Source organism: Necator americanus, chromosome III, assembly GCF_031761385.1.
Source record: "Necator americanus strain Aroian chromosome III, whole genome shotgun sequence".
NCBI lineage: Eukaryota > Metazoa > Nematoda > Chromadorea > Rhabditida > Ancylostomatidae > Necator > Necator americanus.
Genome location: NC_087373.1, coordinates 13,968,084 through 13,984,169, shown reverse-complemented (window position 1 = coordinate 13,984,169; position 16,086 = coordinate 13,968,084). Strand labels below are relative to the sequence as shown.

The 16,086-nt window shown below is 40.4% G+C and overlaps 1 protein-coding gene across 2 annotated transcripts; it reads left to right on the top strand.

The window, feature by feature from the left end:
* Window positions 1-9,245: 9,245 nt before the first annotated feature.
* On the top strand, window positions 9,246-16,027 carry RB195_009525 (uncharacterized protein; the record flags this gene model as incomplete). Of its 2 annotated transcripts, none has more annotated exons than XM_064190110.1 (4): window positions 9,246-9,331; window positions 11,790-11,892; window positions 13,232-13,363; window positions 15,848-16,027. In XM_064190110.1, the coding sequence occupies 4 exons, from the start codon at window positions 9,246-9,248 to the stop codon at window positions 16,025-16,027; spliced, it is 501 nt and encodes a 166-aa protein (XP_064047693.1). The 2 variants fall into 2 exon arrangements, with proteins under 2 accessions (XP_064047693.1, XP_013305572.1); XM_013450118.2 differs by lacking the exon at window positions 9,246-9,331 and adding an exon at window positions 9,644-9,711.
* Between the last annotated feature and the right edge of the window lie 59 nt (window positions 16,028-16,086).

The window sequence follows — 16,086 nt, the reverse complement described above, 5'->3', positions numbered from 1 at the left end:
GAGTTTTCGTGATTATTTGTTGAACAGTGATTATAGCACTGCGCTTCTGAGCGCACTCTATTATTTGCTTCCGTTGTTTTTTATGCCTTTAGGGCATGTTTTAGAACCGATTACTGTGCAGTTTTTGAGTGTCATCTCATATATCCCGTTGTTACTTTCTTTTATCCATTTCCTTTCAGTAATAGCTAGACCTTCAATATTGTTTTATTTATTTAGTTCAACTCTAGGTTGAGTCTAAACTGTATGAATCAAGTGTAAAATTGTGATTAAGAAATTGTATTATTGTAATAAATAAGGAATGATTGCTGGAGAATAAATTGTTCCTCGAAATTTGTGGAGTTATTCTTAGCACTAACGTGAAACCCTCGATTATGAGGAAATTCTATTTTCGGACTATTGTAAACACTGAATTAAATAATGTACGACATCAACTAGTGACAACATTCTGAGGCAAAATAGGTACCGAATATCCTATATGTGGATGACACTGTGGAAGTACTAACGGGAAAGTAGGCTAGGAATGCCGCAGAGTTAAGGGTCAGTAGAGGTTCCTCTGAGCCTTGTAAAAATGGAAACCTGAACGACTGAACCCTTTATTAAAGTCTGCCGTTTGGCTGGAAGCCAAAGCCAACCCCTAAGTAGGGTGTTACTGTGCGCTTGGTTTTTTCAAACATTACTGACTTGAGACTGTGATGTTGAATCAACGGAGACGCAAAGATGAGCTGTCTTCTGGAAAACTACATGTATACTCTGAGACCAATTTTCAAAAATTTAGGATGACCATTCTGGGGACGATTTACGTGTGTCAAACGAGATTTATGCACGGTCTGTTGTTTGCCGTGAAATCTGTCACTTCTAAGTGTATAAAACGGAATAAAAGACGAGATATGGAGTAATGATGGAAAAACGAGTGGTTTCTAGAATTGCTAGGTTCATATTTGGAGTGTTTGTGAATGATCACTAAATAACCTCGATCAGCCGGCACTTAAAGAACTCTGAATCTATTTTTTAGTGTATTTTTTCCCCAGTAACTTGAATTCCAACAAAACGGTTCTAGGATTCATGTTTTTGCGACGATATATGCAGAAAAATGTTTTACATGGATTAAAATCGCTAGAATCTTAAAAAAAAACTGTCTCGGTTTGAAATAAACTTTAAAAAACTGGTATTTTGGATATCGCAGCCGTTTTACCGCCATCCTTCCATTCTCCTCCTAAAACAAACATGGTCAGTGATCTTTCGCAGGTGTTACTGTGCAACACCCACGAGAAGCTTCTTATTCAACTGCGGAAGCAAACAATTCCGAGACCACTCCTCACACAACATCGATGATCATTGAATCCCTTGTCGATGAGGATTTCTCCACATAGAGGAGAACGTTTTCTGATTTCTTTTTCTCCTCGGGTCGGAATGGGCACTATTCCGGTTTTTTGTTGAATACTTCATCAATTTGTTTCTACTTAGTTAGGCTCACCGCACGTTTTGGGTTACCCCATGGATAATCCGTTTTTTTTGTTCAGTCGGCACTTTTAGGCTATTTTTCGTTACGTATAAGTGAATTCTGAAAGAATAGCATTGCAAATCTGCCAGAAGGCGGAAGAGGAATGCAGAAAATGTGTAGTATATTTTAGATTAAAAAAAGTAGCCTTTCAATTTTGAAAACTGAAGGAAGCATAAATCACTTCGGTTATTTATAACATTTACCTATTGTTTCTAATTAACATTATTTATGGATGACCCAAAACATAGTTGTCCAGTCACGTAACATAAATGACTAGATATCTAGCAATCTTTCAACACCGTTGCTGTGCATTTTTTATGACCGATTTTTTTTGTATCTGCTGTTAATACCAACCCGTTCTAATATGCTTAAATTATTAGGAAGCGAGCGAAAATTGAGGAAGACTTGACTATGGTCATAAAATTAGCTTATTTCAGTCCTTCGTTCTCAATTTCGTTCCATGGTTCTCGACTTTTCTGTCATTGAATGAATTCCGCATGGTTTTACATTTTTATGAATTCCGTCGTTTTTCCAGTTTTTTTCTTGCCGCTTACATATATTAATACCTGCCTATGAATGAACCGACTCAATCTAGTCGTGGACTGAGAATGAGACAAGTACCCCCCCCCTCTCCGAAATTCTCGAAATTATTCAACATCATTTCTGTACATATACACTTACTACTCTTCACTTCAACTTCAACAAAATAACTATTTCCAACGATTTTTGATCAATTTCCATACGATTGTACATGGAGTGATCCTTCTCACCTTATTCACACTTATTTCGCAAATCGTTGCGCTTTTCTTGATTACTGTAGATCAGTGTAAGCGCTTATTTGTAGAGGAGATTGGCGTTTTTTTTTGTAACAAAGCGACTTCAAATATTTTGAAAAATCTGACACCTCAATTGAAGTGGGTGCTATAAACATCTCTGTAAATTCAAATAAAGCTGAGTGCTCCATGTTTTTTGGTCGTTGAGAGTACGGTAAGCACAAAACAGAGACCGTAAAATAACAATAAATAATATCACATGCCCTGTTTTTAAGAAAAATGTTCTTGCTTCCACTCATGAATCCAATTCACTCATTAAAGGCAGCATACCACGAATCTGAGGTGGTGCGGATTTCAGGTGGAGTATTTGTACACGGGATAGTAGATTATGGACAGGGGTGTGATTCCGTCCATTTCTTCCTAATTGCCGTAAAAAAACGGTTGGGAAGATGCGCGCGTGCACAAGACTGGCGCGCTCCAATCGAACTCCTTGTGGAAAATAGTGCGCCGGGACGCTCAAAGCCGTATCTTCCGGGCCGTTTTCTACGACAGTTAGGAAGAAATGGACGGAAACGCCTTTCTCTCAATAATCTACGATCCCGTATATACTCCACCGGAAATCCGTACCACTCCAGATTCGTAGGGTGATGGCTTTAATCCATAACCGATATAACGGCGGTATGCGACTCCTCTCATCACCTCTCACTCCTCCTACGTTTCTACGTTTCCACAGTTATGAAGGACTGATAATTGATTTCCGCAAATATCAATCCTATTCTAGCGAAAAAAAAAACGCTGACACACAAGGAAACAAAATTAGAGGAAAGCTAGCGTTGTAATTCCACCTGCGACAGCATTTGCTGCGAGCTAATCTCAAAACAAGTGAGCAAGAAGTAAGTTGAAGGGGAAAATAGATCTTTGGCGCAACAAAAACGGTGATGAGATTGACAACGTAGTAGACGTAGTCGGGTTTCTTTTGAACTCCTTTGCTGCCTCTGAAGCGGCTTACATGTACACGTTTGCTCGTGAGAATTTTTTACTCGTGGAGAAGAGAATGTTCCGAAGATTTCAACTACAAGGAGTTAGCTGACACAGTGAAACAGAAGAACATGGAAAGAAACAAAAAGTAGCTCCTGACAGCTAGGACGGCGTGTTCGAACTTCAGGAGCGCTCAGGGAAAAGAGAGTAGGAGTCAAAAGTAGTGCAATTCTGCGCTTCGAGACGGTCAGCGTGATTGGTAAGCGTTCACGTGGTGGAAGCGGGCTTCAACCCTGGACGTAATTATACTCGCCCAAGTCTGGATTCGCTCCAGTCGGGAGTCTCTGCGGTAAGCTCGGGTTCGGCGTAGTCGCTTCGGCGTCGCTGGCGTAGTAGCCATGCGTCTTTGAGCGGGAAATGTCCATTCTGGAAGCTCTAGCCACAGTTAGTCGATCTCTACCGTCAGGAAGCTCGGGACATGTCGGTATTAGTAGACTAGTATGTGAAGTTCATCTTTTAAACCTTTTCCATTGATTGAAACCCCTCCTGGACTTCAGCATGTATAGAAAAAAGAAACCTCAAGCATATCCATTAAAGGGATTGTGATACCACCTCATCACAGATTTGCCTCGTAGAGTTGAGTGTCTTCCTGTAACTTACATAGTGTAAATTTGAACGATGTATTAGGTGGCTGATAGGAGAGGGTAGGATCTGAATGGTCCCAGGCGGTCGTACGGGCTGCCCATCTGATACAACGGCAGCTGTATTTCCGGGGAGGAGCGCGGCAGGTCAGCGACGGTGAACCGATTTTCGTGGGTACTTCTTACACCGCGCCCAATCCTCGGTAAGATTTTGCAACATCTGAGTGCGTGTTCAAGACAGTTCCGAGGGATTTCGTAAGTTTTGAATTGAAAAAGGTTAATAAGGAATTCCGCAATACCAAGGCCGCGCCAACGACGACAAGTCAAAGTCAGCGTAACACGATTTTGACTTGATGGGGAATCCACAGCGAAAGCGGCGAGTATGGGTTGAAGATTGTGCAATCCAACGTGGTTCCGCTCATTTTGTCCTAATCGTACAAAAATGGCGCTGGAAGACGCTGTTTTCACGACAATTTCAGTTGCAACGCGCCATCATTGAGCGCGCGCCGCACTGAAGTGCGAGCGGTCTAAGACTCCCCGCCGGCCGCGCGGCTGTGAACTCTGCGAGCGGTCTAAGGTCAATGATGCCTTCTCATCAGCCTATTCAAGTGATACAAATTAACAGGCTGCGGAAAAGGCCGGAACGTGTACATAGAGGGATGTTTTGACGTACCTCGTAGGGAGTAAGAGATGTCAAACGCCGTTCTTTACGACGATTAGAGAAAGATGAGCGGAACCACGCTGGATTCCGCAAGCTACTAGCCCAACTCTACGTCTTCGCTGTGGATTCCGCACTTTGTCAGAATCGTAATACACTGCCTGTAGGCATCACAAACGAAAGCCAAGACCAAAAAAACACCAAGAAAGGACAGAAGGAAAGTAAAACTGCTAACAAGCGCAATTCTGCTCATAGTCTATAAACATTCTACCATAAACCAACGAAAACTAGGACTAATCCAAAACGATCAAGTGGGACTATAAGTTTTTATGGAATGTATTGCAAATATCCGCTATCACAAAACACACGACTACAAACAGAAAATAAACCTATTGTCAGATCAGAATGACATGAAGCATGGCGCAGTGACCTAAGCGGCTGCGTTCGAAGCGGGGCAGAGGAGCGTAGCAGTTGTGATGGTGATGGAACTCTTGCCTGCACCACCCATCGCTACAGTTCGTGATGGTCCCACACCGATTTCAACCGCTGCCTCCACCACGCCGTTTCCAGCGCCTACGCAGCTGTACCGCGCTTCGGGTCGTTTTGACCTGACTACACCACGACGTTGCGGTCAGAGGTTCCGCTTCCTGCACGATCGATCGGAGGTTCGAATCCGCTGTAGTGCCCACCAAGCCTCTCGTGAATTTGCTAGAAACTTTAAACACCACGACGTATACGTAGACAGATGCTATGTTGGTCATCGGTCAGTACTTCGTATCCTCAGATTATGACCCAGCGCAATCTCGCTTCTTGCGACTGCGTCCTCATCAGTTACTCACGTCCCTCACGTCTCATCACTTACTACAATCCTGGGTCAACTACTCCATACTCTATCCAAGCTCTACCTCTACATTTATTATCCCTAAGCTGCTGATGCTTCACTTAAAGGCATCACCCTACGAATCTGAGGTGGTGCAGATTTCAGGTGGAGTATTCGTATACAGGATGGGAGACTACGGAGAGGGGGGTGATTCCGTCCATTTCTTCCTAATTGCCGTAAAAAACGGCCCGGAAGATACGGGTTCATTGGTTTTGGCGCACCATTTTGTACAAGGGGTTCGATTGGAGCGCGCCAGTCTTGTGCGGCGCTGCATCTTCCGGGCCGTTTTTTACGGCAATTAGCAAGAAATGGACGGAATCTCCCTCCTGTCCATAATCTACTATTCCGTATACGAATAATCCACCTGAAAGCCGTACCACCTCAGATTCGTGGGGTGATGCCTTTAACATTCTAAGCCTCATCACTGCACCGGCACGTCGGCTGCTCACGGGAAAGTCCACAAAAGTATAGGATTATCGGTGTAAGTAGCGAGTATGAGCGCGATTACGCTCAGTTCGCCCTGATTTTCGGAAAGCATCAAAAGGCTGAGCATAGTTCGAGGCTACACAAACAAAACCCTATTATGCTTCACGAAAACGAATAGCGAAGCGAGTGCTGAGCAGCGGTCTTCGTTTCCCTGATAGAGTTCGAGGCCCTTTGATCTTTGTCTGTCTGTCTTTGCGACAAGTGTTACTGCTTCACATAAATGCATGCCTACATGTGAGCAATGTTGAAATAGTAGAAAACACTTCAGATTTTCTCCGAACACTGTTTTTCAGTCACAGCCAACAGCACAAACAGAAAGAAATGTTCAAAAATTGAGAGGTGGGCAGGCGTGTCCAGACTCTTCTCTCGATCTTGCATTTATATGATACAATGCCGAGGGACTTTTATCTGTCACTTCGCGTTCTGACGTCTTTTGTGATTAAGGACCTCAGGTTTTCATAATTACCGTAATTCATGTTTTTACTCTTCTGTGTGCGGAGAATATCAATCTATATTCTTTTCATAACATACAGCCTCATCGTGCAGATATTATTAAAATCAGCATATCACGAAATTGGCTATGCTAGGGTCTCTCTGAGGAGATATAAGTTTCGTGGAGTAGATTACGAGTATGAGTGTTCCCACGCTCAATTTCCCTTGGTCTTCGTGAGGAACGACGTGTTACTTCATACCAAGTACGTTGAACACCCTATAGTTGTACACGCTGCGGTTTTCTCAGCAGGCTATTCATTGGTTTTACTTCAATAGGTTCCTGAGGTGATTTCATTGATTTTGACCGCTCGCTGGTGGGCGCGGCGCGTAAGCAAGAGAGGCGCTTTCTAACGTACCTCTTAGGAACCAAAGCCGTTCCCACGCCATGTTTCAGGACGACTAGGGGGAATTAAGCGTGTTCACGCCCACACTCGTAATCTATGGCTCGAACTCTATATACTGACCCACAGACACTTCAACATCCTCAATTTCGTAATATTCTGCCTTTAATTCTTCAGATAAGTAGTGAATGGTGTTTTGTGTTAGCGAAAAAGAAAAGATTTTCACTGATAGTTGGAGTGTTGAGTTATCTCAATTTGTAGTTCAATCTTCTAGTCAATACGAGATATATCTCCAGGAATTTCACTTTTTATTACCTATATTTTTCGTAGAATAACTGTTGGCTTTTCCTTCTTTTAACAACAGACGCATGTGGTCAGATGAGAATCCCGGTTTTTTCTTGTTGTCTTTTGAAAGTTTTTTCATCTCTCTTCTCACGTAAGCCTTGCATTACCTCTTTGACGTAAGAGATTTGTTTTCTTTCATATGAATCCTCGTAAGTATCATCTGCGAATCACATTAACGCGTCGTTGCAATGGAATGTCGAATTGGCATCAACAGCAAATCCGCCGCCTACGTCGTAACGAACGCTGAACCGAATGATTGCAAAAGTTCAAAAAGCATTGTTGTTCTTTTCTCGTCTAGAGGAGAGCGATCATACGGGAAGAGGAGTTTTAATGTCAATGAAATAACGTTCAGCAGAAAAAAAATCGGCTGTAAGTTAGCCCAAGTATGGCCTGAACTTCAGAATGCCGGAAAAAATAAACGTTTAACTTACACGATTATGAAGAAACAGATTTAAAAGTAATATATGACAACTTTTCGACAACAACAAGTGAATGAATTGAGTAGTTCTCTGTGAACGAAAAATCTTAAAGACCTGAGAAAGTTCTGAGAAATTTCGTCGTGACCATTCTTTTCACAGATTGAACTAGTGTGTCATCCATTGTGTTTCCCAAAGGGGAACTGAGCAGAATTTTGGACAACTGAAAAACTGAGCGCTCTAAAGCATGCGAGTAATCGCATTCCTAACAGGAATCTGAAGAATTTGGGGTCTCTCAACGAATACATTAGGAATAGCGGTGTATTTCACGATTGTGATTACGCTCAACTCGCCCTAATAATCCAGAAGAATTCAAGGTGAAACAGCATACTGGCAAGCGTAATAAAATAAAAACAAATAAGAAAGGGATACGTCATATGAAAGTAAAAAGTTATTATCCTGTTTTTATTCACAGAGATCCGTCTACTCAACGATGCTACTTATTACGGCTAGTAAGACAATGGCGACCAGCAACTCGTTTTCGATTGTGCACAATTGGCAGTTTCACGCGTTCCATCGCGTAATAAGTTGCATCGTTGAGGAGACGGGACCACATAAAACTGTTCCACATTTCTTTTCCTGGGTTACTAGGGAGAATTGAGTGTGTTCGCACTCATACCCGTCATGTACACCCCTATTCCCATGTATTCATGAAGAGATTGCTGCAATGTAAATTTTATGACCATATATTTTATTTTATTATTTATTTTATTTGTTATTTATTTTTTTTCTATTTATTTTATGATCTGCCTTTAAATAAAGTTGAGGTTGAAAAATAGTGCTGAAACACCAAGAAGGAGTATAAAAAAGAAAGAAAAAAAAGAAGAAAGAAGAGAAGGAAAAAAAGACAGTTTCATTTTGAAATAATCCGAAATGAAATATCGTAATGGTCATCTTTTTTTCAGTTTCGGATAAATAATTATTTTTCTCTTTTGAGCAAAAACCTTTCAGAGCATCTACTATGGCGGTGATTATTTCTTGTTTTACAAATATACGGGTCAAAATAGGTCCGTTTCCTATCTGTTTTTTTCACAAAAATCGAAATATTGAGATTTTTTGCTACGGATAAGAATAGGTTTGTTTCAGCTCTGTTTTTTTTATCGGAATGGTCGAGTTTTTTTCTATCAATATTTTCACTTAGTGACTGTTTCGTGTGAGTAATTGTTAACGTCCATTAAAATTTAAATGTGTAGGAGGATTTTGCGTCCAGCGTTCATTGGAGGATCTTGTTTCCCAAGACTTAAAAGAACGTCCATTTTCTTTTTTGAAAAGAACGTTCATTTTCTTTTTTTGCATTCCGCATTATAAATCTGTCTCATTTTCTCAAAAATGTTGAAGTATGTACTTCCCAAATCCCTGTAACTTTGGACGTACGCTGAACAGGTTTCCTTTACTCTGGGTAAACATCACATCGAAGCGCTTCTTCTACCAAAGTATTCTCGATATCTCAGCGAAAGCGTTTTCCGTTCGAGTTTCTTCTCTGATCACCAGCAAATTGTCAGCTGAGTGTTTTCTGAAAGACCCATAATCTTTTGATGTTCCGGAAACATTCAGTTTTTGTTGTATTCTACACAGACTGATAACAGCGTCAATGTATGTTCTGTCAAGAGTTTTCAAACAAAAATAGCACAATGAACGAGTGGAATTTTCTGGATTTTAGGTTCACGAGGAAAAATGTCATCGGAGGTTGCGACAATAACATATGGCACAAGACGTAGTCCGATGAAAAACTTCCAAACACACGGACCAGTTCAAACGAGGTTGAATTTCTGGAAATTTTTGTGCTATGATCTGAAATTATTGGACTCGGTGCTTCGTTGTTATGCTCGGTAGTTAGCAGCGATTGACGTCAAGTTTTTTCCGCCTCGAAAACCTTCGTGCCGAGACTTTACAGCATCGTTTTGTGCGATCATGATGCTCAATCGATGCCCTGCCCCTCAGGGCGGACGACTCCATCCAGACAATTGTTCGGTCCAGCTCCGTTGTTACTCCGTACCAGAATAACCGAACAATTTTCTTCGTTTACCCGTGCTAGTAAATAATTTTCTGCTATCGCAATTACTTTCTGTTGTATGTCGGCGCGTGATACGATACGTCGCTTTAACGCCGTCGCGGCTAAGAACGAGGAAACCCTAAAAAAGTGAGTTTGCTCTGATATTTGCAGTATTTTGAGGTATAAATTTACTTGAGATTGCGTTTTTTCTATTGTTGCCTGCGAGTCATGTTTTGTAATTAACTGCAATGAAAAACTAAATGGATCCTTTTTTGTATCTACTATTTGGGATATTTGGGCCATTTTTTGTTAAGTGAACCACTATTCGCGAGTATCTGTTGAAAAAAAGCGTTATTGACTGATTTTCGTTCTGCCACATTTTCTGGATTTGTGTGGAGTGCACACCGTTTTTTAAACTACGATTGTTTGCGTTTGCTAACTTGTAGATCTTCAATTGCAATTATCTTGTCGGGAACCCACTAAGCAGTTATTTCAGAACGTTTTAATAAGAGTCATTAATAAAAAAATAAATAACACAATTTTATTAATAGCTATTAAAAAGTTACTTTTAACCACATGTCATCTATTACTGAGCACTATTCATTTGGACGTGAATGCTCCATATTAGGACTAAATGGCATGGATGTCAGCCGAACGAACCATAAAAACTACCTGAAGAGTATGACTATTCCATATTATCCCATCAACAAATTTTAGTTAATTGTAGCTGGTTCTTATCATTTTTCATAAAATGATTTTCACTTTTTTCCCTTTTCTTGGTTGCTCCTGAAAAACTCCTTTCCAAAAGAGTGCACCCAGAGGTATTACGGTGGCGAGATCATTTCGAAAAGCACAAGATAGGTGGTCTAGAAAAATTTCTATGAATGCTTTTATTGCAAAAAAAAAATTGTGGTGTGATTTAATTGTTTTTGTATTTCAACACATATTTGAAAGAGCGGAAAACGTTCATAGGAGAAGGAATAAAGAGACCGGTTTATTGAAATCTCACAGTTGTGGGGATTTTGGTGTGATTACTACAGCTTTTTTTCAACTTAATAATTTTGAAAACTGCAAAATCTTCTCGCTTTTAGAGCACAAGATTCTGAAATACTTGTATTGCTTCTCATCTTTGTTATAATGATGTTTATTTTCCTTGAAGTCAACCTTTCAAAATGTTTTTGTTTTTTTTTCACCTGACAAGGACATTGAATGGATGTGAACAGAGACATCAATAAGTGGTTGCCTTCAACGGTTGCACTTATCACGTAATCACGCTAAAAGAACAATTTTTCTGGAAGTTCTTACGCTAGGATTTCATTTTTTTCCTAAGTTGCTGAAAAGAAACTCTACTGACAAATGCTTTTATGTTGCTTTTTCGGATTTTTTAACTATAAAAAATATTTCTCGCCACCTGTCAACGAAATACAGGAATTTCTTCCGAGTTTCTTTTTATGGGAACAGGTTCACTGCATGCACTTATGATCATTCCTGATCGCTTTTTCGCCTTAACTCGAGCTTACGGTCCCATAATTTTTCTCAGACGACTACGTGCATTTCCGTTCACCTTTGCCTCATCTCCGCAAATCTCTCAGCTGTCTGCTACGACTTCATCATGGCGGCAAAAAAGTGTTCTCTGAGTTCAAACAACTTGTTGTAAACGAATTGTAGAATCTATGAGTTAAACCAAGTTCTGTACCACAACCCTATCCTTATCTCTGTGTTAAAGGCATCACCCCAGGAACCTGAGATGGTGCGGATTTCATGTGGAGTACTCGTAGTAGATTATGGAGAGGGGTGTGATTCCATTTCTTTCTAATTCCCGTAAAAAACGGCGCGCGCGCAAGGCTGGCGCGCTCCAATCGGACTCGTCTCGTAGAAAATAGTGCGCCGGAACGCTCGGAACGAACGTATCTTCCGGGCCGTTTTTACGGCAATTAGAAAGAAATGGTCGGAATCACCCCCCTCCCCTCCCCCCTCTCCATAGTCTCCCATCCCGTATACGAATACTCCATCTGAAATCCGTGTCACCTCAGATTTGTGGAGTGATGTCTTTAAGTACTAATTTTTGATTATTCTCTGTTGAAATAGAAAGAAACAGATTCTACGGTAATTTATGCTGATTGGTGGCAGCTGTTGTTTCTCTTTTCCACAAAAAACACTGTCTTCCACATGACCTTAGCAGAAGCATTCAAATTAAAACCACAAAAGTCAGTTCAGTCGTTCAGGAACCCATACTCGGAAACATATGGCGTACAACATTTTGATAAGAACGCGGCAGACTATGGGCGACCACCTCCGGGCAGCAAAACCGAGGCACGCGGAATAAGGGTGAGTGAATTTTGAAGCGCAGCGTCGAGTTCCCTTAATCCTTAATAGATCTTCCGGCTAATTCAGAAGAAAAAACAAGTAAAATGGGATCAATTAATTATTTTGATCCTGCCGCTGATTCATTATAGTGTCCCGAAAAAAATATCTGCAGAATGCATGAACAAGGAAAAAAAACTGCGGTGTGTTTTTTGAAATGAATTTTAAAAAAGGGTCGGGGAGTAGAAAGCCTACGAGAAAGATGGAAGAGGGTTGCAGAAAGAGATAAGAGATTATATTTTAGATTCAGGAGAAGTTTTTTTTTTCCAAATTTTAGTTTTGGGGGAAGAAAAAAGTACTGAGTAACGCAAGATATTTTTCCAAGCTCCCAATTTTCAAAAAGAAAAAATTCGTATAATAACGAAGTGAGGGAAAATGAAGATGAAAAATAGCCTTTTCGAGCACTGTTTTTTTCTGCGATTTTCTCGCTCTTCTCTTTATTATGGAATGCTCTTCTTCCTGTATTCGAACAGCATTGGTAGCACTTGAGCATCGGTGAAATTACTTACTTTTGTTGCTCGTGACATGCACATTTCCACAAGCATCTTTCACTTTCACTAATTGGTTTTATTTACATACTTTGTTTGTTTTTATATTGTTTTATTTGTTTGATTTTGTTTACACTTTGTTCTGTTAGGATTAGCCATCCTTCCCTACTGAGGAGCCTTGAGGAAGGCTAAACTGGATCGTGTAGGTAGAGGCGAAACGACCAATTTTTCAATTTTATCCTCTATTTTATTTATTTTGCCTGTTTTTAACGAGATTGTTGTTTCTTTTATCCTAGAAATACCTTATTTTTCCGGAAAGAAAATATTCAGGTAATTTGATAGCGAGGTGTGCAAAACATTAACATTGAGATGTTGGCAGTCACGCAAGAATTGCGCACGTAACAGCTGCGACATTCCTGTTGATCCACGCGCATCATCTGACAGATTTCGGGGAATATTTCAGGGATCATAAAAATAGACATAAATAACATGTGCTTCATGGCATCCTTTGTAGTTTGTTGAACACTAATTGATATCCAGAAAAAGTAAAAGGGAAACAATTTGTACTCAAAATTAAATTAGTGAGAAAAAATATACCTGCAACAAATATTTACAAATAATCTCTCGCTAAAAAAACAAACATTATTATTGGCATCGGCTTTTTCAATAAACTGTTCCGGAAAGCACTTTTTAAATGCGGGTTTCATTTAAAAAAAAGTTTTGCATTGCGTTAAGTGAAGCTTGCTGAGTGGTGTGATGGGACTTTGCTCACTTAAAACCATTTCAGTAATTTTTTTCAGCGTTTTTTTTTCTAGGCAGGTGTCCATGTGTGTCGAGAGATTCTGTTTCTTTGCGAAACCATCAACGAAAATGCAGAAGGAGAAGAGCCTAATAAATGGATTAAATTCGGCAAACTATTCTATGTATATTCTTTTTATTCGGATAAGGTGAGCACTTTAGTTTATTTCCCTTTCATTGACTTCATGAAACTACATTGGAAATTTAAGAACTGTGTCCTTAATCGATTGAAAAGTTGCCATACTCTATAATATTGTATGTACATACTGACACAGTCGAATTGTGTCAGTCTGATGTGTCGTCGAACGATAATCGATTGGGTGATGGTTCCAATTACTCCTTGAGACTTTTTCTTGTGTTTTTTCAAAAACAGTTCTTCCCCTTTTTTCTTTGATTTTGCTTGACTGTACATAGTCCTCAGTATTGATGGTTGCATAATCGTATTTCGTTATGGGCAGCGGTATCGCGCTATCGATTACGATCCCATCGATTGAAGAGTGCAGAGGGGCAGAGTATTACTGTCTGTCCCGTTCAGAAAGGCAACGCATAAGGCTGACACAATCCTTTTTGTGTTGTCTCTACATTTTCTCGCTTCCAACTTCTGCTTTTCGTTGCGTACAGATGTACAACCTTCGGAATGTGTCCAGCTAAAAAGGAGGACTACTATACAAACTTGGAAATGTGTAGCGCAGTCGGTAAGAGGTCCGGCTGTGACTGGACGCCTCATAGGTCGAAACCGCCTTGGTGTCAACCTAGGCTTTCATCCCTTTGAGGTCAATAAGGTGGTACTAAACCTGTGCCTGAGAGGATAAAACACTGACGCATCGACTGGGCCCCGCTCATAGAAATCGTAAGGATTCCGAATTGTAGTCAGACGCTTGGGCACATCCCAATTGGATCGATATGCCGGAGACTTTTAATTTACACTTTTGATAAAAGAACTAGGAGGATTCAATCCGATTTTTTTTTCGTGCAAGTTTCTGAGAACGTTCAGCCTTCCTGACAGGTTCCTGAATCCTGTCATAACATTAGGCATGGGGGCTTTTCACGAAAGAAAGGAACACCTGCTGGATTGATTCCTCATTGATTCATCACTCAACTATGGTTAGCTGACAACAGTTTATTTTTAAAATGATGCATCGATGCTCTTGCTTTGTGGATAAAATGCTAGTTAAGGTGCGGTATAGCTTCAGGTAGGGCAATCCATCCCTGGAAACTAGCCTCTTAAAACGTCAGAAATTCTTCTAAATAATCTATTCTGAAGAATGGTGCTTAAAATGCACAAAAATCGTGCAAAACCAGATTTTCCTGCGTAAGGTTCTTTTGAGTAAAGGATAAAGGAGAGCAGTGCACAGCGTTGATCAATCCTTGTGGGGATGCGGCTACGAGTCAGAAATCATTTTAGAATCTTTTGAGGTTTACGAACCTTGGTCTAGCTTATACAATGACTTGCGATGGTGAGCGATGTGTTTTTCAGTGTTTTTATCCTCTCAGATAATTCTGGTAGCTATTTATCGACCAGGTTGGAATGAAATGCTTTGTTGGCACTAGGGCGGTTTCGAACCACTAGTCTTGCAGTCGTAGCGGAACCTTTTAACAACTGAGCAGCACCTGCTCCCGGTCTTCTCAATTTTATGAGAAATGTCTAAAGAACCAAACGCTAGCACCAAATATTTCCTCTGTTAACGGAATTCAGTGGTCCGCAAGTTGTTGTAGGGCCAAAACGTTCGTAAATCTCAAACGATTTTGCGTTGAAGTGAACGCTTTGGTGCATCCCAAGCCGATTGGTTAACGTCAGAAACTGTTGTCCACGAAAATAAAATTAAAGCGAATTACAGCTTACAACTTGCAGCATTCTGTTGGCTTCCGGATGAGTTTGGTGCTGCTGATCTAACAGTCGCACACAACTGGTGGTGTTGAGAAGCATTTTTTTCTTTAGAATGAGCATGAACATGAAGAGAAAGCTCCGTGTTTTCTGGCTGAAATCCTTGATGCGTGCAACCATGAACGAATGAAGACCTTGATTCATTTTCAAACTGCTGTCATCGCTCAGATCTGAGACCTTTAAAAGACAAAAGATTTTTTGCTCGCCTTGATCGAACAATATTTATTCGTTTTCCTGAAAAGTTTGATATCAGGTAGCTGCTCGATCTCGAAGTGTTTTTAATAAGCAAGAATGCTGTAAGTGTTCATCAGAGGAATTCTATTCGTAGTTCAGGAAGGTTCTCATACCTTTTTGCGTACATATCGATTTTTGATCTGGTTTCTCGATGTTTCAAGCTAATCCGTACATATTTATGCACACATCGTAACCACCATTCCTGTGCAGATCCGGGTGACGTTATCAGATTTCACCTGATTCGTTTCCGCCTCGGTAAGACAAACCAACAAATCAGTGGTCGAAAATCCCCATTGTTAACTCCATTCGAAAAAGTAAAATGAATTGCGCTAAACGGATCAACAACAAGGATTTTTCCCACAGTGAGCTTGGGAACTTAGGGGACAATGTAAAAACAATAATTGTAACAAGGAAGGATTTCGTACAGAGCTATTTTTTGCTCCAATAAGTTTTCTTGACTATTTGGCCCTTTTAGGTTGAATCTATGCGGAAAGTACGATGAACTGTGTTTCAGTTAGTGGGCATGTTGATCCGAGCACGTAAATATGGCCTTGTGGATTTCGAAGGTGAGATGTTGTATCAACGGCAAGACGACGAGAAGATCATCACCATGCTCATGTCAATAGCAGACATTCGGGAACGTATGCGGGCTTCCGGTGATCCGAAGAATTGTGTTGTCATATTAAAAAAATGAATAATACTGGTAACATATGAAAATAAACTCGTTTTTACTCCAGAATAATTTCAAATGTT